General features: G+C 34.0%; 1 protein-coding gene across 1 annotated transcript in view; it reads right to left on the minus strand.

Moving 5' to 3' along the window:
* Positions 1-24,699, minus strand: part of LOC145279933 (uncharacterized) — a 77,836-nt gene extending 53,137 nt beyond the window's left edge. Inside the window, exon 1 of the mRNA XM_080131508.1 lies at positions 23,618-24,699. Within this exon, the coding sequence (XP_079987634.1) occupies positions 23,618-24,068 (451 nt within the window). The 5' untranslated portion in view covers positions 24,069-24,699. The remainder of the gene's footprint in view (positions 1-23,617) is intronic.
* Positions 24,700-25,304: the final 605 nt, after the last annotated feature.

The raw sequence follows: 25,304 nt of genomic DNA on the forward strand, positions 1-25,304 counted from the left end.
TCAAGAACTTGTTTACATTGGACTTGAAGACGGTGTTTACATTGGACTTGAAGACGGCCATATTGTAGTCAGCTAGAAAGCAGGTAAGAGGAAGAGAGTTCCACAAGTGTGCAGTTCTTAGAAAGAAGCTTTGTTCATGGAAGCTACGTTTATGTTTAGGCACAGATAAAGAGTGGAGGAAGTAAAAAAAATGTATAACGATTTTTTTTTTTTTAAATTTTTACCGATTTTTGACCCCTTAAAAAGTATTTTGACCGGCTAAAGACCCAGAAAAAAAAAACAGATAGACAGGCATATAGCCTTTTATATACTAGATTTATCAGAAGGAAAAATAGGTTTGAAAATAAACTGCTCGCAAACCAAATGCATTATAAGTAAAAACCAATATATAAAATAATCCGACAAGTTGATGCATTTATCTACTTAGGACAAGTGATTTATGCTACAAATAATCCAGGTAAAACGTTCCGCACTGCATCCAGAGTTGAAGATTTTGGAAGCAGTCGGTGTCAGATATTTTTTTTTTTTTTAATCTATGAACAATCAATAGACAGCTTTAATAAAGTAAACTTTAAAATAAACTCTGCAACCCTGATTACAACACGACAGATTTCAATAAAAACTGATTAGTTTTCTCTAAACCACAAAAAAATTGGATGAAAGCAAAAATTATCAACACATATGTACTGTCAGTAGTATTATATAGTCTCGTGTGTGTCAAAGAGACAGAAGACAATAAAAAAAAAAAAAAACACTAAAACAAGTTAAGCATGCATGGTCCCCCGTGAGTGCACAGTGAACGAGACACAAAAAAAATGACTAAGTTTAGCATTTGTTCTCCCCTCCATTTAGCCCCAAATGTCCCCAGACACAAGCTCAGGTGTGGTGAGCTAGGTTTAGTCCATCTCCGTTAACTACTTAGTCACCATCTATATGGAGAAAACATTTGATGAACCAGAGTTTAGGAATTCGAGTTGAACATTAAAAATAAAAATTGACCTAAAACTCCCTAAATTTGTAGCTTTTTGTTTTGTTTTTATTTTAATTAAAACATTTTTAATTAAATTTTATTTTTTTTGTCTTATTTTTATTTTATTACGAAACAATTAACAAATGTTTGTTTACATAGTTTATTTTAGAAATATTAGCAAAAATATGCAACCCTCATCCTGAATTTAACACTAAAAGATAGTACAACAGTACACTAAACAGAATAATATAACTGGCTCCAAACAGACGGTTATCAAATCTCCATCAGTAATAATATAGATCATTTGCATTGACCAGGCTCAACACTGCTTAACTTCTGTGATTCAAAGTGAACCAGTGTGCCAACGTGATTATGTTGTATATATTGTAGAATAATCATACTGACACACCTATTCGCATTAGATCACCAAAGTAATGCATCTTTGAGCCTGGTCAGTACCAGATAGGTAGTCATTTTGAAATATTAAGCACTATATATGGGAGGACAGTGACACCTCCCCGTCAAACCTAACATTGTCAAAATTGATTTGCAGGCGACATCTGCAAAATATAGGTTATCCTCTATCTAATATCTGGTTTTCAATGCAGAGAGAAAAATGAAAAACTTAAATAAAATACTTTAAAGTTTGGAAATCCTAAACAAGGAGAGCACAAATACTATACTTGAACCGGGCAAAGAGCAGGCAGGTGCTCTGCCGAAACCGGGCAAAGAGCAGGCAGGTGCTCTGCCGAAACCGGGCAAAGAGCAGGCAGGTGCTCTGCTGAAACCGGACAAAGAGCAGGCAGGTGTTCTGCTGGCACCTGACAAACAAAACATGTAGGTGCCATGCAACACTGATCATAAGCAGAAGTATTGATCCATGCCTAAATAATCTTGTAATTTTTCATGGTATTAGGCTAATCTTTATTTAAAGTTAGGCATGTGCATATCTATATACATATAAAAATGGCCTTGTCCGTCTATGTGTCAAACAATCTCTACCAAATTATTCTGTCAATTTTTGATCTACAGACTTGAAACTTGATATGTAGTCGATTTGGACTCATGGAACAAATTTGATTTGGCTTTTAACTGGTAAAACAGCTAAGGGGTCAAAATTGAAAAATTGGAACTTGGCAGGCATGAGTCAACTTACTGTGAATCCTCTACGAATGCACAAATATAAATTTATACATTCAACTGTGTTAATTCGTAAAATTTTGATATGCAAGTATCCTTAGATCAGATGGCAGTGAATACCACTAGAGAGTTAAGTATTTTGATTTCGATTCTAGCTTATCGCACTCAAGTATTTATTTTTTTTAACTTTTGAAATCACTAAACACCTGATGAGTATGTGACTAAATATGCAGCAAAGACACAATCTTGCAGACTTGTTAGTTGCAATACAAAACAATATTTTAATGGCTACCGCTAGAAAAGTAATCAATGACCAACTGAGAAAACTTGATATTTAGAACTTGGAAGATTATTAAATTACACCAGCAGGGGGAGGGGGCTTTGCCCGTCATAAAATACGCTTAAATATGATATTTAAATTTATCCCGATTTCGTATATACTATTATAGAGTCGTGCTTTCAAAAGTAAAAAAAAAAAGTATTTGGGTGCCATCAGCTAGAATCAAAACCGAAAGCAAAACTATAGCATTCAAAGCTGGTGACGTTACCACTGTACCAACATGACATGCACATGAACTGATTAAAAATAAACTAAGACGAATGCACAAAACGTACAACGATTTTTTCAATTTTGACCTCCTTAAAAACTATTTTAATTAGTTAAAGACCGATAAGAGAATGGTCTATAAAAAAATCAAATCATTATTTGAGGCCATAGCAACGCTCTGCGACTTTTAGTTTCAGAAGAGATAGAGTTTGAAAATATGGAAACAGACAGACATAGCGAGTTTTATCTATAACACGTTTTTGTCTTTATTGTTTTGTTTTGACGAGGTATTCATCGACTCTAATTTTGGATTTGTTTTTGTTTCCAAAATTGGAACAGATTCCTTTCTTTAGGTATCCACTTCTTCCCCATGCAATGAGTAGCTTCAATAAACAGGTTAAAAATTCAAAAAAAATTTCTGACAGTTTTTTTTTTTTTTTCAAAATAAATCGCATCGCACATACTTTATGATTCTCAAATTGTTAGTGACCATAGATTTTAAGACTAGAAAAAGAAAAAAGAAAAAAATATGAAGGAAAAAAAAATGAAAGGGTAACCCACTAAACCACGTTCTTCCCCAACTCTCATTCAAAGTGGATTTGCTTGTTCTAATTTACAGAATGTGGGAAAGGTAAGCTAAAAAGAAAACACAATGAAGAACACAAGATTTATTTAACTAAAAGCCCCTCCCACTCACTATTGCTTCACAATTGCTTTTTGTTACTTGAAATCGTTGAAACGAAACTAATCAAGAAAAGAAAACTCTCTTAGTTCTATTTTATTACTTTTTTTTTTTTTTTTTTTTTTTATTACATTTTCACCCCAAACAAGGCAAATTGCCACTTTGGTGTAGGGGGCTACTATCAGGGGCAACAACTACTGGGGTACTATGTACGGATTTGGGCAGCAAGGTGTCGGTTCACGTTACACTTGAACTTCTGCACGTCAGTACTGTTGGGGAAGCAGGGACCTGGAATGGAATTCCAGAGTCTTGCGGTTCTGGGGAAGAAACTATTGGAGTAAAAAGATCTTTTACATCTCGGGATCTCTACAGTGTGGGGGTGGGATCTAGTAGCCTGTCGGGTTTGTCGAGGGTGCTCGCGTCGTGGGGGCACAAGTGATTGCAGTTCGTCAGAGCATTCACCACTAAAATACTTGTAGAAAAGGCAGAGGGATGCAACATTTCGTCGATGGGACAGAGGCTGAAGCTTAGATGCCAGTTCAGGGCCTATCAGGTTTGCGACTCTCTTTTGAACCTTGTCAAGGAGCGAGAGACTAGTAGCAGATGCACCAGCCCAGATGTGGCAGCAATACTCCATACATGGGCGAATGGTGGCCTTATAGAGGTACAGGATACTTTCGGGTGTTAGTAGTTTTCTAGCACGGTAGAGAGAGCCTACCTTTCTTGCAGCGGCCCTGGCAATGCCTTCAATGTAATTGTTCCAACTCATGTTTCCTGTGAACGTTAGGCCAAGGAGTTTAAAAGATGGACTCTCAGATAAAGAGTCGTTGGCCATTGCTATGGGTGGTAGAGAGGGTTTCTTGTAATTATTGAATGAAACTAGTTTAGTGAATAGTTTTGTGACTATATTAAAAGCTTTTTCTTTTTATTATCATCATCAACTATTATTAAGATTAAGTATCTCCTCCTTTACTGATAGTTTGTTTGCATATGTGATTATTATTTTTATTCTTATCAATTATTAGAATTAAGCCTCCCCTACTTTGCCCATAAAATAGAACTTGCATGTGATTATAGAAGCGAGCAGTATGTTCACTTTCAACATATCAATTACTAAGAGGAAGACCTGGCGTTGCTCAGGAATGAATGAAGGTAACTATGTATATTTTTCTACTATGATCATTATACCATATTATTTTCTTAGGTTTTTTATTGCTTACCTCCATTTCCGGATTCAGCTCCTTTCAATAAAGTTGAAGTTTTGGAAAACTAATAATTGGTATTTTATACATACAGTTTTTTTCTTTATTTTTTTATTTTATTTATTTATTTATTTATTTTTTTTTTTTTACACGGTGGTCACCACTTATCAAGGCCCGGAAGCCACTCAGAGATAAGGGTTATTGCTAGTACAGTACATTAATGTAGAGATTTAATGAAGTGTTTACTTAAGGAGGCGGTTCATCCGAAATTTGTTTACGTTGGACTTGAAGACATCCAGGTTGTAGTCAGGTGGGAAGCAGGCAGACGGAACAGAGTTCCACAGGCGTGCAGTTCTAAGAAAGAAGCTTTGTTCATGGAATCTACGTTTTGATTTAGGCACAGATAAAGAGTGGGGAAAATTTTTGACAGTGGATTCAGCTAGATGGGTGTTTTTCGTAAATGATTGGCGAGGGGGACCAGAGATTGGAGTTCAGACGAGTACCTGCCATGGAAATAACGATAAAACAAAGACAGGCTCGCAACGTCTCTTCTGTGGGAGAGAGGTTGCAGGGAAGAGAAAAGGGCATCCCCCACTAAGCCACGAAGTCTATTTTGTACTCTGTCAATACTGCTAAATCACATTGACACACCAGTTCCCGTCAGATCACCAAAGTTAAGCAATGATGAGCCTGGCAAGTACCAGATAGGTGACGATTTGGGAAAGCTAGGTGCTGTATGTGCCGCACAGAAATTTCCAGGTTGCTATCAAGGAAGGGATGCACCTCTGTCTCTGCTTTATCGTTATTTTCATGACAAGTGCTCATCTGAGTTCCAATCTATGGTTCCCACCTCGACAAACTTTCATGAGAAACACTCGTCTAGCTGAAAGCACTAATAATTTTCCCCACTCTTTATCTGTGCCTAAACCTAAACGTAGATTCCATGAACAAAGTTTCTTTGTTAGAACTGCATGCCTGTGGAACTGTCTTCCGTTTGGCTGCTTTCCAGCTGAGACTACAATATGGTTGTCTTCAAGTCCAACGTAAACAAGTTCTTGATGAGCCGTTCCACTTAAGTTAACAAATTTACCGAATTTCCATTACTAACAATTACTATATTGTCCAATTGACTACTGTGCACTCTTTAACCTTTATCCTCGAGTGGCTTCTGGGCCTTGATAAGTGGTGATGCCTATGTAAAAAAAAAAAAAAAAAAAGCAAGATGAAAAGCAACAGGAAACTACCGTCTTTACTTATCTTCCTGAAATTATCATGTCTCTACAATTTGAAGAGCCTTAGTCGCTGTTGCATGCATGCACGCACATACAGTTTAAATCACAATAAAATCGATATATGTATTGACAGTTTTAGCAGTGTTCTGTCCACATTATTAGTAACTTAGAAGTGGAGGCACATAGATATTTGACACAGGATTGAATGGAGAGATATAGAACTACTTTCATTGCCTCCTCTGGAGAAATTTTATACATCTTCTATTATATAAATCTCACCTGTCTGTTTTAATGTATGTATGTATGTACGTATGTATGTATGCTTGCATGTCTGCCTAAAACTTTTAACAGAGACGACAGATTTTCATGTGATCAGTATAGTTTTGAAGCTTGTCTCTTTGGATGATAAATATTGAAAAATTGGCTAAAATCATTAATTCCTTCACCTTTAACTGGGCAGTTTTCTACAAGGAAGGTCGGGGGGGGCCACTTTTGCCATATTTGTCACCGTATCAGTTGGAATGACTACTAATTTCAACGTTCCGAACTTCCGGTCGCGTCATGGAGTAAGGGTAAGATGTCATGTTTTTTTGTTTTTTTTTACTTTCTTTTCTGTTACTTCTATTGTAATTTAGTTTTTCCATCATCATTTACGAGATGGTCAGGTTTTGCATCCAACTGATAATCCCATTAATTTTATCTTCGAGTGGCTTTTGGCCTTGGTAAATGACATATTAGTAACAAAAGAAACTAACCACCAATATCGCCTATTCCACAGGCCATGACAGAATCACTGGGATTAATCACACGACCCAATGAATTCAAAATGAAAGATAAATAAATGAAAATAAGATAAACTCCTCACATTAATGGCGTGAGTCACTATTTATTGTTGTAACAAAAATGAGTACTTCCGTTACCAATACCCCTCCCTTCCACTACAGACAGGTGAAAAAAATCTATTTTTCCTTTTTCATTCAAGTCTGGAAATGTTAATCGATATGCTTGAATGAACCGAAAGACTATGAAGCTAGGTCACACACACACACATTATATATATATATATATATATATATATATATATATATATATATATATATATATATAATGTATATTAGCAGGGAGACCCGACGTTGCTCGGGATCAAATGATGATCAACTGTTTCACACTCCCATATTTCATTATCTTCAAAATCAACTGATTGCCTGCTCTAGTCAGGGACCCACCACGGTGCACCAAGAGGATACTTCACATGCCTCCCTACAGTGACTTAATCCACAATACATTGTAGTTTACATTGCACTGTAGAGAACCTCATGTTGATTTTATAATATTTATTATATATAATGGCTTCAATTAAAGTTTAAAATGCAAAACTAAAGTATTATACTTCAATTGTGCTCTAAACAGAAACTCATTTCAAATGTGCCCCTGTTATATCAAAGAACTTATTGTTGATTTTATATGCCGGGCCTTTCTGCTGGTGCAGTAATAAGACTTCTCAAATGTACTTGTGATGTTAAGCTGTATAAGGCACTAACTTTGGTCGAAATCAGATGTTCCTCCTTTCATCGGACTGGACCATCTTGCATGAATCAAGCATCAGTTTTTGAGTGGCATAAGAGATTCAAGGAAGGCAGGGAGTCTGAGGGATGATGAGGTGTGAGAGGAGTAAGGAAGTCAGAACACCATAGTTGATTGGCCAAATAAAGAATTTCATGGATAAGGACTGTCGTGTGTCTATAGAGACAATAAGTACACAGTTTGATGTCAGTGTGGGAACTGTGCCCACAATTATTCACAAGGAACTAAGGATGTCGAATATTTGCGCAAAGTTTGTCCCAAGGGTGCTCAGAGAAGATCTGAACTATTTAATCAAGATGGGCATCAAGACAGTTTCTCACTCCCTCTACCTTGCCCCCCACCCGTGAGTTTTGGTTATTCCCTAAGTTCAAGGAGAACCTTAGAGGCTGTCGTTATGAGATAATTGAGAAGATGAAAGAGGCTGTGACGAGGGTCACTGACAAGCTCACACAAGAGGATTTCCATGGGACCTTCCAGAAGTTGTTGGAACAGCACAAGTGCACTGCAGCCGGAGGAGATTACTTCGAAGGGAACTAGAGTGTCATGTGTCTACTATCAATAAAAGTGCCATACGAAAAAGGTCTGGAAACTTATTGAAGGCACCTCGTACAATGCAAACACTGGCAAAGCATAATTTTTTTTCAATCATTTAACTTTATACTTTCTAAATAACCAATGGAAGTCCCTATAATTACACATCAACTTTAGAGGCACACAATGATCTGGACTACAGAGGTTAAAAAGAAATAGAACCGCTTTTAAATGTTTTACCTTTTTTATTTAAAAAAGTCGTTAAGAGTTAGAGACTTAGGATGTAACGGTATCATCATCATCAAAATGTAGGAAACCTTTTAAACACACTGATAGCATTAGAACACCTGAATTGTACACAAGTACAGCACACCGTTGGTGGTAATCCTAGAAAATCCAAGAGGTCAATTGCCAAAGAACAGCGTGTCAGACAGAACAATCAGAAACAAAAATCATGTTACAAGTAGTGTTGGGAAAGATTAATCAGAACCAGGAATCAGTATTTGTGAAATATCAGGATCAGTATCAGAAAACTTTGTGCCAATTTTCCGATACCAAAAACGATTCTTTTTTAAACAAACCTTTCCATTGCTGGTACAAATGATAAATATTTATTGATTTTAAACTACCAGTAAAACTAAAATATATAGCCCCCTCGTGCACACACACACACACACACTTTTACAAATGTTGGGACGATTAATTGGAATCAGAAAAAATTGGAATATATGAGGGTAGCAGAATCGGGATCGGAAAAATTTGTACCGATTTTCCGATGCAAAAACAATTCTTTTAATTGTCTTTTTTTATTTGATTTTGTTTAAAGCCATTGCTGATAATAATGATAAAATAATAAATATTGATTGTAAACCACCAGTGAAACTAAACTCCAAAGATCGTCTGCCACAAGTGTAATTTTACGCTTAGGAAAATATCTGCACATTTAACATGTGTTTTTACAGTAATCGCAGAAAAAAAATACAACTATATGGTTAAATATTTGGAGATTTATAAAGAATCAAAATCAGAATCGGGAATTTAGTACGGAATCGGTAAGTGTATCAGAATCAATAAAAATATTGGAACCATCCCATCACTAATTTTTACATTTAAGAAAATATATACACATATCATATGGTAATCCAAAAATTAAATAAATAAAACTCTATGGCTAAATATTTAGAAGTTTAAAAAGAATCGGAATTGGTAATTGGATTGGAATTGCATGTACTCACATGCAGAATAGTAATGTGAACAGCTATCTTGCTGCTCAACTCCCTACATAGTATCCCGGTATATTTGGTCCCAATTAGTAGCCTCTTACAACAAAGTGGCACTGTGCATTGCTTGAGGTAAAATAACAGTAAATAAATAAATTGGAAATTTAGAACGGAATCAGGAATTGTATTGGAATTGGAGAAATCATTGGTGTCGTCCCATCACTAGTTATGAGTGAATACCATTTTACATCAGAAAAATTAAAGTAACCATCACAAAAGGTTCACACAATGTAGAAATAGATGGTCGAAAGTTTCATGATCACATGACCAACATTTCCTAGAAGTGAGTATACATTAGTTTGCAAAAATCTATAATAGAAAAGGCAAAATGGGGACGCACATTTTTGTATGTCCAAGAAAGGCTTTTTTCATGGGGTTTCTCGACAAGGTTACTATTTTGGAGAACTTTCCTTGTATTCCCTAGATGATAATATCTCAGATTTCGAAAACGGACGTTGTCTCTATCTTTCATTTGATCGAGTTCTAAAAAAAATCCCTCGTTTCCAGTATTTGTTTGCCTTCTTCGTAGGAATAAAGTGAAACGAAATCAAAATAAAGGCAACCGCTTCTCAGTCTTCCAGCCGGGACGTCCAAAACGGCAATCAGCTTTGATCAACGTGAGGGGGAAACCCTTCATATCAGACAATTGCTATTCATTTGGATACTACCAGAGTTCCCTCTTTTGGGGGGGAACTGGTTTTCCTCAACATCGTGGGGAAACAAGTACGAAGCTGAAAGCTGAACTGGCCTACAGCCAGACATTCATTTCTCCGCCTACATTTACTATCGATTTCTGCAAGTAAAGTTTTTGATTGACATCGCTAAATTTGAACGCTTTTCACTTTCTTTTGCTTCATAGCGTAGCGGTAAGATGTCAGGTTTTCTTTCACTTTTTCACGTTCGCGTCACGGGTTTGAGCCTGCTTGCCTACTAACACCTTTTTTTTGGAGCTCAACACTCACCTTCAAACATCCGGGCAACGCCGGGCACCCCTGCTAGTATATGTAGAAAAGTGAGAATGTGTGTGTGTAAGGACAACTCACAACCTATATACTCAACAAATTTTTTATCTACAGACTTGAAATTTGGTATATAGGGTATTCAGACATGTGGAAAACTTTTTAATCAGTTTTATCCAAAAAACGAGCTGCTAAGGGGTTAAAATTGAAAAATTGGTACTGGGAGTATCAGAGTTTTATCTGTCAGCTGTTTCATGACTGCACATGCACAAAACATTCACATGACAGCTTCTTTATGTTAAGAATAAGTAGTTTTGAAAACACTTTTTAAAGATCATGGCTAGCTGGCCTATCATACTTGACGGACTGTCTTTAGGTTTTGGTTTCGACCTCAACTAGAGTATTTGTTTTCTTACAAGAAGTGAACTCTTAAAAAAAACATAAAAAAACAAAAAAAAACATAATACACGCATGCACAAGTCTCAGTTTCCTTCCGTTTTTTTTTTTTTTGTTTGTTACTTCATTATTTTTTTTAAGAAATTTAACGTTACATTTAATGCCGAGCAACGCCAGGTACATCTGCTAGCAAAAAAATAAATAAATAAATAAAAAAATTATGAGATAATCCTGCCAATATATAACAATGGCAAGAGTTTTAAAATTCCGAGTTACAAATATTTATAAGAAAATAAACATTTAACAATTATTTTATATATATATATAAAGATTACTTTATTGGTTAATGCAATTCCACAGGTCGTTGTCAGGAAGACAAAAGAAGAAAAATAAAATCGGCTTTGTCCCGGCTCAATTCTAAAGATTCCCTACTTAAACCAGATTTTATGTTTATGTACAGAAGGCAGCCATTAATAACAATGGTTATAAAACCCTAAATGTCCGATGGGAAACCGAATAGAATAGAGTTCACAATCTTTTACTTTAAATATTATGTCTGTGTTGCAGAAAGACGCTATGGGAACAACGACACGGTAACCACAAAGTATGAAAAACATTTGAGGCTTGAAGTGAGCAGTGAGAAATGTTACCGGCTTAGTATTTGGATATTAGATTATTGGTTGAGGTGAAAAAATAAATAAAATAGAACAAGCGCAGAAACCAACAAGTCATATTCTCCTGCTCAAATCAGTAATCATCTAAGAGGTTCACACTGAACTCTTTAATTCATTGAAATGGATTCTTGTTCAAAGTCTTTCATAACCTACATTTTTTTCTTATGTTTCTTCAACAGAATTGAACTCATAATGTTTTATTCATTAGTATTTTTAATAGTCGTTCCATTTTGCAGCCGGAAGGTCTCTTAGGTCCAATACATATCCTTGTTCAGGGCAACTACACTATAATAGCAAATTCGAAATTTTTAATATTGAATTTCAAGGCAAGCCAATAATCTCAACTTTATTGTGATATTATGGTAACGAATATATCCAAAAATTGCGAAAAACGATAAAGTAGAAAAAAATTATTAAAAACATTTTATGAAAATTAGCAAAAATAAAATATTTGGCTAAAAAAACACCAGAGTTTCAAGGGGAGGTAATTAGCATGTAACTATTGCCAATTTTTTTATAAATATAAATTGTGTGTTAACAATCATAAATATGACTTAATTGCTTTGTTTTTAGCATAACTGAATTAGTTCCTTAGCTATTATGTCAGGTCTCGTGTATGATATGAAAAGAAATTATTATAGTTATTATAGGTGCCACAGGGTTTATGAAGAAGAACTTGAACTCCTATCTAACTAATATTCCTGGTGAACTAAGTGCAAAAGAGATCCAGACAATTGCATTAAGGGAACAACGAGGATACTAAAAAGAGCTCTCAGTTGGTTTTAATAAAAAGCAGGGCAATGTTGGCAGCTGGTTTGGCTGCCCCATGCCCAGCATTACAATCTTCAAAGGAAGAAAATTGAAAAAAAAGAAATATGAAATTTTTTTATGATAAAGATCGAAAACTCATGTTTTTTTAAAATAATGTGGTAATATCTCAGTACTTTTGACATACCAATTAAGTAGATATCACTGCTTTTAGTTTAAATTGACAAAAAAAAAGGTCAATAGATGCCATTGTTTTGTTTAAATCGATATTTTCATTTTCTGAATTTCGCTATTATAATGTAGTTGCACCGTTCATATTTATAGTGTTAAGTAGAACAGATAGCCTGAATTTTTTCTGCAGCTGGATACTAGATTAAAACAAATTTTTTTTTTTAATCTAGTGTCATTGTTTAACGTCTTGTTTAAATAGAACTAGATGATCTACCCGCATCGGCTGGTAATGAACGAGAACCTCTGCAAACTATTGCTTCCAACTTTGAACCTTATATTATCATTAGTGTTGGGACGATTCGTAAATTTTTTCCGATTCCAGGAAAATGTTGATTAATGATTCTGATTCCCATGGAATTGGTGTTTTGAAATATACCATTATATAATAATAAAAAGTTTTTGTGTAGCAAAAAAATTTGGTACAGCGAAAAAGTGGAAATACAATTAAGGGAATTTCGAAAATGATTTGATTTTTATAATAACACACACGCGCTATCGTATTAATATACAGATTATCAAATGAGGAATCATTTCAAGTTAAAATTTGAGTTTATTTTTACATAAACACAACATCAGGTCAAATTCGGTGGTCATTTTGTTTCCCTTATTATCCTCGAGTGTATTAAGGTCTCTCTGTACAGGAATTTGTCAGGAATACTTTTGGAGGATACTTATCCCTACAAGTAAACCCTGACTAAAAATTAAAAATCAGTCTTTGCAGCCCAAATATAATCGCCTCAGTATGGCTAACTAAAATTGGCTTTTATGAGGAATGATGCACCTTCTCTGAGTGATGTTACCTCAAGTAACAGCACAAAGCTGGATACTCAACCAGACTAAATTAATTCGTGCCCGGGAATCCAGTAAGGCGAAAAGACCACAAGAAAGACATACTAACATATTTAAATGGTCAATTGAGGAGAGGAAATCTATATTCTTAACTTTTTTACTTAGTGTTTGAAAGGTAAACGAAGATAACTTTAATGGAATATTCAAATATTTATGTATCTCGTATAGAGATCAAGTGTTAGACCCTAGGAAGGGCGCCTCTTGATTTCTGAGAACTTTGAAAATTGGGATATGAAAAAAAAAAAAAAAAAAAAAAAAAAAAAAAATCACTCGCAAATGTGACTGTTTCACTTGCAACGTAAAACCCTGGATATCAAAATCCTCATTTCATTATTATGTTGTGGTCATTTATTTTTTTAAAGATTAAATAATAGCACAAAGATTTGGATATTTCAGAGAGGGAGGATATTTCTCCTTACATATATATATATATATATATATATATGTATCACTTTTCTTTGAGTTAAAGTCAACCATATCCTTGATAGGATTTTAATTCGGTATAATTGATTCCATCATCTGTGACAACATCAATTAGGCCAATCAACCACACCCTTTAAGTTTGTTGTACCAATATAGGGAATCAACTGGCAATGAGTCATCTATGTAAAAAGGATTATATTAGTGATTCATACGTGACCAATAGTTTGGAAGGAAAACAGCAGAGTGGCGATATTGACGCAGTCTCTGCTCAGAAAAGCCCAATTCAGTGCATATGAATCTAGGGCAGAAATTTAGATAATATTAATCTAATCATATAGCAGGTTGCAGCTTTCATTAATAAAAAAAAAAAAAAAAAAAAAAAAACGGGGAGGGGGGGAAGAAGGTGGGGGTCTGAAATACCGATTATAATCTATTAGCTTGATGCAAAAATAATGTAGTTTTTTGATGTTCAACTTCATGTCAAAAAAACGACAATTTTTGCACCAACCTAATATTAAACAAAATATATACCATAGATATTAGAAACGTATGTGTCTATTTGTCTACAAACTACTTTTAGACTATTGTGGACTATTATCTTCATCTTTCTTAGTTGTTGTTTCACAACGTTTCGGACAACTATTCCTCTGGCCTTCGTCAGGTGGTAACCATGACGGAATAGGAACTCCAAATCTCCTAACTGCATTCTCAGCAATTACCGAGATTCAGAGTTCCTATTCCGTCACAGTTACCACTTGATGAAGGCCAGAGGAATAGTTGACCAAAACGTCATGAAACAACATCTAAGAAAGATGAGGAGAATAAGTCCGCAATAAATAAATTAATAAATAATACTCATCTCGATAACGAATTCCAATTAAATAATATATATACTTTTAAACTATTAGACCTAGGAAGATGAAATTTCATAAAATTTTGCAGATTCTTAAAATTTGAGTAAATTTGGATCATTTTTTTTTTTTTTTTTTAAATGCTTAAAATAGAAAATCTTTTCTAAGCTAATATCTTCAATTGCGCAAGCTTTGTTTTCATATACTTTTCACACATTGCTTTAAAGTGTTTTAGATTCTAACTTCTTGCACTTATTAAAGGATACAATCATATCTCAATATTATGAAGCATCCTGGAAAGCGTATTGTTGCAAATATATACCTGTGTGTGTGTGTGTGTGTGTGTGTGTGTGTGTGTGTGTGTGTGTGTGTGTGTGTGTGTGTGTGTGTGACTGATAATATAAGAAATAGTTATATACAGTAGCGTCCAAAACTAAGGGACAAAATTTAGAAAAAAAAATTTGTTAGAAATAACTGTGAAAAGCTGAAATTTTTGACAACTGGTAGTCATTATCATCCATAATAACATTCTAAAATTTGAATCATTTGCAAAGAATAGAAAAAGAATTATAACAATTATTTATTTATTATATATGTAATGATAGTTATTATATGTTATTATGGACGATAACGACTACCAGTTGTCAAAATTTCAGCTTTTCACAGTTGTTATTTCTAACAAATATTAGGTTTAAAAATTTTGTCCCTTAGTTTTGGACGCTACTGTAGCTTAGATTCTTATGATAATCAATTTCCAAAGAGAAACGAAGCTCAATATTTAAAGGTTTAAATATTAGGTTGGTGCAAAAATAATGTCGTTTTTTGACATTCAACTTATATATAAAGAACATTATTTTTGCACCAACCTAATACCATATATTTCAGCATATAAGGCGACCGTCAGATAAGACGAGGTACAAAATTGGAGCAAATTCATAAATTTCTCATATATCGGTTGTATAAGATGACTGCTAAATCACGAAACCGTCTTTGTTTAGCCTAGGCTAGAGATTGCAAGACCCAGTATCTTAGGAAATATTGGTTTTTAAAGATGATTTTTTAACTTTAAGGGCTGTCTTATACGTTGAAATATACGGTAGGAATTTAAAAAATTGCAATTCTTCTTTCCACCACGACTAAGATTTTGTTTGCTTTTTAATTTGGGTAGAATTCTATGCAAATACCTTATTTTCTTATTTAAGGGTAATTTATCTTGCCTTTCATAACAGTAATGTGTTGTACACTATTTTTATTTGTAAGAAAAACACTTTAAAATAAATTAAAACATAACTTATTTATGTAAGTAGGAAAGTAACTTATCTTGCCTTCGACACACATGTAATAATGTTTTCACCTGAAATGTGTTGGTTTAAAAGATCACCAATCTACACAAAGAGACCTCCAGAGCACTAATAAAACCAAGTTTCTAACTCTTCATCTGCTTTATTAGATATCAAATTATGTCCTCACACTTCTGATGCTACACTTCACCTTTTCTGTCCTCAGTCATTGGAGGAGAAATCCTTCATAACGAGACAATTTTTTTTTTTTCTATCTAGAGTGCTCCTTTTGAGGGGGATGGATTTCCCCACGTTAAAAACCGACCTTGTGTCTAACTCTGCCCTTGTGGGGAGGCAAGTAAATGGGAACAAACAAACATCGTGACAAGCAGATACAGAGTTTTAGTATAACAGATTTTTTTCACTTTCTATTGATATATAAGAGTCTCTTCATCTGTATCCCCCCCACTGCCACTATACAATATCCCATCTATAATATAAATCTCACCTGTCTGTTTAAATGTATTTATGTTTGTATGTCTTGCAAAAACTTGACAGAGGTGATGGATTTTCACGAGATCAGAATCATTCTGAAGCTTGACCCTTCAGACGACAAATATCGAAAAATTGGCCAAAAAATTAGATTCGAGCCTGCTTATTACTCCTATTTTTCACTCGCAATTTTCCTTCTTTTTTTTTTTTTTTGCTCAACCAACACCCTTACACACACCTCCACTTTCTTTTCCGCTTTTACGTCACGGGTTTGAGCCTGCTTGCCTACTACAACTTTTTTTGCATTTTTTTTTTTTTTGCTCAACACACATCTCCAAACACCTGGGCAATGCCAGGCACCCAGGCTAGTTCTATATAAGGTCTTAAAAATAAATTAAATTTTTAAAACAAAAACTTAAATAACTTTCTTAAAATGCAAATTTGTTTAATTCTCTAAGAAACAAAAGTGTTTAGAATGAAATAAGGAACATAATTTATATAGGTTCCATTAACAAATATTAAGTAGATAGTGCTAAAAATTACGATAAAAATTTTAAATACCCAAAAACAAGAGAGAATTAAGAGACGAAGAATGTCCTTGCAAAGCAAAACGTCTATAAGATTAGACAGCAGTAGTAGAAAACATTTTGTGTCCTGGCGCTTTCCTGCGAAAAAAATATATATCTTCATGTATCAGGTCTGTTTTTGCAGATATTGATAATCATGACTCTAGTCCCTTCTGCTTTCTGCCCTTCCATTGAGGTATATGGTTGCGCATCTCGTGATCTTGTTGAGACAACCGTGAACTTTGCCTTCCCCTGCCTTTCTTGCTGACGATTTTTTTTCTGACATCAAATATTTTTCCATTCCGTCTGCTACATTATATGTCCAAAGAACTTCAACTGTCTGAGATATATATATATATATATATATATACATATACATACATACACACCCTTCACCAGACTATCCATTCACATAAAATCACTTTTCTTCACCCTATTTCCTTTGCTTCACTTTTTGTTATCAAGTAAGATCTTTGACTTACTTGTAGTTTCATCAAATACTTTTGCAAGCAAAATCCGATCCTGCATTTTGCTAAATCCCACCCTCTGATGAGAAGGAAAGTATTTCTTCAAAACTCCGCGGAATAAGGACTATCCACTTATTTAGTGTTTCCTTTTCAAATTAAATGTTTTTAACTCTTTTTCAAAGTGTTTTTTTAACATGTTTTTTAACTTACTTGCTCTTATATATATATATATATATGAGCCAATCACAGGCAGTGTTTTGCTGTATCACAGCTCCTCAGTGTGGCTAGACAGGCAACTGCATAAAGTCAGGATCGAACCATTCAATCATCAGGGAGAGAGTGAAATCTAAATGCTTGTATAAACATTTACAATTACCGAAGAGTGTTTCATCTGTGTTCAAAGATCTTAGCATTATCGCTAATGATTTTTGGTGATATCATTTACCATAGTGCTTAACCCAAGAAGAGGATATACCTTGATTTTCAAGCAACAGATTTTGGGTAAAATGATACATCTATGATCAAAAATTACTGAATATATACAAATTATAAAAGTAAAGGCTTCCTTCAGTCTTTAACAGACTATGGATACCCACCGTAGGGGTGCCTGCGCGTGAAATTTTTGTGGAAGAAGGTGCGCAATCTCCAACCACACCTTTCCTGAGTCGACATTGTTTAAATACCAGTGGCAAGTGAAGTGCATGTACAGGATGACTGGAAACAAATGCTGAGATAAGCGGAGAGCACATACAGTGCTTAGAATTCCCAAATGGTCACCCATCTGGTATTAACCAGGCTCAACGGTGCTTAACTTCGGTGATCTGACGAGAACCGGTGTGTCAACGCGATTATGCCGTATTTATAAAATTACAATCACCCTAAAATGGCTATTTCATCATCTACAACTCATCGGTGTGGCTAGACGTATAAATCATACAGGGATCAAAACAACATTAACAAAATTAGTTATGGTTTTTATAATAATTTGATTCAGTTAATCATTTAAATGATCAAACAATACTGTGGTAAATATAGACGAAATTAGAGTAACATTTTGGAGCCTACGTTTAGAGGAATTTGATCTGTATATCTTTATATATTCTGTAACAAGTTTTTGTTGTTTTGTTTTCAAGTTGGGTAATTAATTGAAACAAGATATAATAAATGGTTTTGAATATCATTTTGGATTGGAATATTTGATAGGGTTTTCGAAAATACTGAATGAATGTTAATATTGATTAAAATGATATGTCCAAAGGATCATTCTTTTTTAAGGAGTCACTACTTATAAAGGTCCGGAGGCCACTCGAGGATAACGGTTAATGAATGAACAGTGGTCAATGGGACAATATCGTGGTAATCGTTAGTAGTGGAAATCTGGTAAATTGGATTACTTAAGGGGACTGCTCATCAAGAACTTGTTCCGTTGGACTTAAAGACGGCCATATTGTAGTCAGTTGGAAAGCAGGCAAACGGAAGAGAATTCCACAGGTGTGCAGTTCTAAGAAAGAAACTTTGTTCATGGAATCTATGTTTAGGTTTAGGCACAGATAAAGAGTGGGGGAAATTATTGATAGTAGTTTCAGCAAGACGAGTATTTTCTGTGAAGGTTTGGCAAGAGGGGAACCACAGATAGGAGCTCAGACGAGCACTTTCATGAAAATAATGGAATAGAGACAGGCTCGCAACGTCTCTTCTATGGGAAAGAGGTTGAAGGAAAGAGAAAATAAAGGTTATAGTAATATCCTCATCGAAATAAGCCTACCGCCCAAAAAATATGATATTCGACTTTTATTTTCAGGTGATTTACGTGAAAATTGAAAAATTTGTCAAGAAAGAGAAAAAAGTGTTTTAGAATTTAAAGTGAGGGATCAATTTTGCATATAAATTTAACACAATGATTCTCTATTTCCGAGCCATTTTAGAGCAGTTAACCTTTCATATTTTTGCAATGAAAGATAAATTCTGTGCTTTTTTTTTTTTTTTTTTTTTTTTTTGATGGGAGCACTTTTTGTTGAAGCGATTGTGTGTGGTTTTACACCCTTGGTGAGAATAAAAAATAATTAACTGCCCTAAAAAGTAAGAATTGTCTGGAAATGGGGGATCATTTTACTTTAATTTTACGTACGAAACTGATCCCTCTCTTTAAACTCTAAATTTTTCTTTTTTTCTTTGATAGGATGTTCCCACGTAATCGCGTAAAAAAAAAAAAAAAAAAAAAAAAAAAAATAGAATATCATTCTACGAGGAGTGGAGGACTGAGGGTGTGTGTTTTTTATGAAATCGCTCCAGACAAGACATGAAACTACTTGACGTAAAAAATTTAAAAAATGCTACTTCGAAGTAAAAAATGAGCCAACGATACGTTTTACTGTTAGATGGATTCCAACCCAGAAAAGAGCAATTATTCCCCCCCCCCTTTGTAAGAAACATCGCTCATGGAATGTGAGGATTAACACAAAAAAGAAAAAAAATTGTTCAGTTCTTTCCCCATTGCAAGACACTTGGACACCAGAGTCGGAAAGTGAGATTGAGGTCAGCGCCCTCGAGGAGGGGGTACTCTGACGTGCAAAAAGTGCCTCGGCAGCCCCGTCGACATTCCCAGTAAGGTCGCCTTAGGCGATTAGCGATAAACTAACCTTTTCTCAAAGAGAGAAGGATAAGCCTGGGAGGGAGGACCTCCTAGAACCGCACAGAACTAAACTCTCACCGCAAAATAGAGGCCAGGGATAAAAATCCCAAGCTGGAGAGTTACGAGGCCGCCAAAAGCAAACCACATGTCTACTTTTTATACTCTCTTTAGAAAGTGTCACTCTACAAATTTGCCAGGTGCTTGTTAAGATAGAGTCGACAGATAGATTTTTTAACTGTGTCGTTTTGAGCAGTACTTAATTGTCGTGTCGAAAATAGTAATATATCCAAAAAATTACGAAAATTCCTCGCGTAGAACAACTGCTATTGTGTTTTTAGTAAAAGTCTATCGTTATAAGGCTAAAAAATGTTGGTAGCCATGGAAGAGGCGAAAAGAGAGATGCCCCTCTGTATTTGCAATCTTCAAGGTGTTCAAATCTAGATAAAATGCAATTTCACCCAATTTTCCGTAAAAATTAATTTTAACTATAAATAATTTTCTACTCGATGAATTTTCGTAATTTTGGAATACATTACTATTTTCGACATGACAAGTATTTTTTATTTATTTTTTTTTTTTGCTTAAAACAACATATTTAAAAAAAAAAAAAAATCGCTGTCGACTCTTAAAACATTTGCCAAAACAAACTTAAATATATGTTAATATGTACAGCATTAAAAGACAATCAAAATTAGGAACAAGTTGACTCAAAGAAAAAAAAGGGGGGAGGGCTTAGTTTTCCCAAAAATAATAGACACACAAAAACACGACAAGAATGTTAATTTGAAACGTAACCAAAACAAAAGATCTTAACTGTAAAAATAAAAATCCATTTCAATTAAAAAGAAACATCTGTCGTCAGGTTTTTCTTTCTCACGCCTTTTTTAATTGATTTTATTTTATCTTCGACAAAAGCTCGTTTTTATTTATATTATTACTTATATTATCTTTCTTTTTCTCTTTGTTCTTATTAACGATTTGATTTCATAAAAGGGGGGGGGGCGGCAGTGAAAACAAAGACGTTGTTGCGCGAGGGGGGGGGTTATATGCCAAGAGGGGAGCGGAAAGGGATTAGTATGAAGACACGCAAACGAAGGTATGCGGTTTAACATTCCTGAATCCCAGACAAAATAACCGATAAAAATAAATAAATAAAAATATCACGGAAGTGTCTCGGTGTGGGTGGAGTTTTGAATGGCAGGTGAAAAAATAGAGAAAAGGACGAAGAACGAAAAAAAAAACAAGGTGACAAAAACGTCGGTTAGGTATGAACCTGTCGGGGGGACCTGTATTGGAATGTTATATTGTCAAACAGAAAAGTATATATATATATATATATATATATATATATATATATATATATATATATATATATATAAAGTAATAGGATTAAGAATCTATTTCTTTATGTGAAATCTTGCGTGTGCGTGAGAGATATGAGACAGAGAAAGGGTGGGTAAAGAGAGAAAGAGATAGAGGCACAAAGACAAACAAAGGGAGAAAAAAGATGGAAAGAGGAAAAGAAGCAAAGAGAGGGGGAGAAAGGGAAAGAGGAGGGGTAAAGGGAAAGAGAAAAAAGGGAAAGAGAAAAAAAGGGAAAGAGAAAAAAAGGGAAAGAGAAAAAAAGGGAAAGAGAAAAAAAGGGAAAGAGAAAAAAAGGGAAAGAGAAAAAAAGGGAAAGAGAAAAAAGGAAAAGAGAAAAAAGGAAAAGAGAAAAAAGGAAAAGAGAAAAAAGGAAAAGAGAAAAAAGGAAAAGAGAAAAAAGGAAAAGAGAAAAAAGGAAAAGAGAAAAAAGGAAAAGAGAAAAAAGGAAAAGAGAAAAAAGGAAAAGAGAAAAAAGGAAAAGAGAAAAAAGGAAAAGAGAAAAAAGGAAAAGAGAAAAAAGGGAAAAAAAAGAAAAAAGAAAAAAGAGAAAAGGGAAAAAAGAGAAAAGGATAAAAGAAAAGAGAAAAGGATAAAAGAAAACGAAAAAAAAAAGAGGGTAGCTCAGTTTTAGCAGTGATGAAACCTCAGAAACCTTTCATTCATAAATTAAAAAATAAAGCGTTCGGCTTTAACGATCTTTTTTTTTATGTTTAAAATCTGCATTCTCACGAAATGGCAAGACAAACAAATAACATTAAAACAAAAAGGTTTTGTATTTATTTCTTAAATGAATCGCTTGATTTCGTGTTCACCGTTAAAATCTTTTAAATGAGCAAAAAAAGTGCTCGGTCAAAAAATGCATTTTGTTTTTTTGTTTGTTTTTTTCGAAATAGACAAAAGTAACACATAACCGTTATCCCACCCATGTGTGCGTGTCTTTCTCGCCTAAAGGTAACTTTGATAAATACACAGCGAATTATGCAAAATACGACACTGCTATTTTTATTCATTTATTTATTATTTTGGATAGGATTTTCAAGTTAAATTCCATTTTAAAGCATCTTTCTTAAATTGCAGGTTTTAAAAGACCCCCACCTCCGCATGTTAAGAATGGGTTTCTAAATAATATTATTTCAGCACAGTCCGTATTCTGCATAAGTACGATTTTTTATTTATTACATCTTTAATTATTTATTCAATTGGATTTTTAAAAAGGGAAAAGAAAAAATTAAAACTTAAACGATCTTTTAAAAATTCTATTTTTGGCTAAGAGTAAAGTGCAGTATATGTTCTTCATACTACACTTTATCTTTTGTCTTCGGTTAGTGAAGAAAAAAAAAACTTTATTTTTTTAAATTTTATCCTAATCCAGAGTGCTTCTTTTTGGAGAAGCTGTTTCCTACTTATCAATATAAGAAAAACGACACAGATGAAATATGACAGTTTAAAATAAGAAAACTCGTGCCAAAAATTACGGAAAATTATCGAGTAGAATTTTAAATAAATCTAACGTAGTATTCGAAGTCCACGAACTCCAAGAAGCGGCAATCGCTAGAATCGTAGAAGAGTAAAGATGACACGCTGGCTTGTCGTTCGGTCAGAGACTCCGAATAAATTCATTTTATTTAGGCGATTACGTGTGATCGCCCATGAAAAAGATTCTTGAAAAAAAAAAAAAAAAAAAAAAAAAAAAAAGATAATTTAGAATTTAGAGTGGGGGATCAATTTCGTATATAAATTTATTATAAAATGATACTTCTTTCTCGATCATTCTAACTTTCTAAAGTAATTTAGAAAATTTGTTAATAATACTAACTCTAAATCCGACTGGTAAGGTCGTAAAAACACATAATCGCCGAGTATTACCAAGACCGTCTTACCTTCCTCAATAAAAAGACACAGAATTAGTACTTTTACAGAATTTGAACTTAACTCCTTTTTTATCCTAACCTAAATTTTAGATTTAGTCCGACAAAGTCGGTTTGGTTCAGTTCAAATTCTGTAGAAGTACCAATTTATCGCTGATAGAAAAAACATGGTTAACTGTCCTAAAATGCTAGAATGACATGGAAATGGGGAATTATTTTACGTTAAATTTATACGTGAAGCTGACTCCCTACTGTTAATTCAATTCTTTTTTTTTTTTTTCGGTAAAATTGTTCCCAGGTAAATGCCTAAAAAAGTAGAATCTTTTTTTTTCTTTTTGTATCTGAGGGCGTTAATCTGCAAGCTATAATATCGATTTTATTACTTATACAGAATTCAGACCGTGCTATATTTTAGATGGGCTTTTCAAGTTGAATTCAATTTTTTGTGATATCTTTTGTTTATTAAATTGTTAAGGTGAAAATAGAGAATAGTTACAAAGCGTTCGACTTTGTCTATAACAGAATTATTTCAGTCCGTAATATTCTGCTCAATGATTTCCGTACCACGATTTTTTCTTTTTTTTAAATATTAAAAAAAAAATAAATGAATAAATAAAATAATACATACCCATTCCCATGATACATAACATGATGGTGATCGAAATTTTCGATCGTACAGCTTCTGATATGAAGATACTTCCCAAAGAAAACATGATGAGTCCCACACAGGCGGCACTTACGAATCCAATGACCATTTGTCGCCATAATTTCGGACCGCCGGGTTCTTCGATTTTCCAGCCTCGACATCTTTGTCCGCAATTGTCACCACGACAACATCGACTTGGGGGACGACACGGGCCATTCGTCGTACCCCCACTAGTATTATTATTCGTGTTTAGATTACTAGCACCACTTGATCGACTGTTGTTAATAACATTATTGACGTTATTAGGAGTACCGTTTGTGTTGTTATTGGCGTAAAGGTTAGGGTTATTACCAATGGGATTGTTAAGCTGGTGATGAGAGTTCGATCCTGACGAAGGTGAATATACAGGAGGTGAAGAAATTGTCGGATTCATTTTTTTTTTTTTTTTTTTTTTGTAATATATTTTCTCTCGTAATGATCTATTCGAAACTAGTAAATCCGTTAATAATTGTTATAATGACAAGATTTCAATGTGTGTTGTCAGGACGATACTATTTGGAAAATAACTAGCCATATTTTGGTAGTTCTTCAATGTTCGTACGTAATATTTAAAAAAAAAAAACAAAAAAAAAACACGAGAAATAATTTACGATATGTATTCCTTTGAGGAGGATAATAAATAAATACACAAACGTAAGCTTAAAATCCAGTTGATCACAGACGAAAATTAATAATAATAATCTTCAATCGAAAAATAAAAATTATTTTTTCTTTAAATATTTCTTTTTGATTTCATCGAAATTTCTTGTTCGTATGAAAGAGTTCTCTAAAGAAAAATGTCAACATGATTCCCGTATCGTAACACCTGGACGTCTGTCGCTTACACACGAGACTGTTTTCCTCTTGGTAGGTAAATTGGGTAGGTAGAGAGTAAGTAAGTAAGCAAGCTCGACCAGTACCAGTTCCCCTGCCTCCCGTCAAACTGATTATGACGCGGTTGCTATGAGGACTTTAAAGCGAGTCGCCACAGACACGGCTTTCCCATTGGCATCCATATTACGACTAGAGCATCACGGGAATTTTTTTTTCTCCCTTCTTTTTGTCCGGGTCGTTTTAAGTTCTTACTATTTTATTATTATTTTTTTTTTTTTAATTACAATTAATTCAATATTTCTCTAAAAATAGATTCGCTTTCTAAATAAAACTGCAAAACTAAGTCAATATAAACAAAAAGTGATTGACGCAAAATATTTCAATAAATCTCTGGCTGCTGACAGTGACGATGATGATGACGACGACGATGATGATGACGATGATGACGTTAATAAAAAAAAAAAAAAAAAAAAAGGAGAAAGGAATTTTTCTAATATAGTCTGCGTAGAGAACGTACCCCTTTTTTCCCCCACATAAAAAAAATGAATTTAAATAATTGAAAGGAGGTAAAATATATATTTTTTTTAAATAATCATTTTAAAATGTAAAGAATGTGCTGTTTACTTGAACTTTTGCTTGTAAACAAAAACATTTGTTTATTATTTAAACATATTCAGCAGTTCAGCACATTGTCCAATGTCCATGAGTTGAGTTCCATCCAAAATTCGACAGACAGACAGAAAACAAGCAAATTAATAACGTTAGATTTGGTATGTATTGTTGTAGATTAACAGTA

The sequence above is a fragment of the Euprymna scolopes genome, chromosome 7 (genome assembly GCF_053919585.1).
Source record: "Euprymna scolopes isolate OS-2025 chromosome 7, ASM5391958v1, whole genome shotgun sequence".
Lineage (NCBI taxonomy): Eukaryota > Metazoa > Mollusca > Cephalopoda > Sepiida > Sepiolidae > Euprymna > Euprymna scolopes.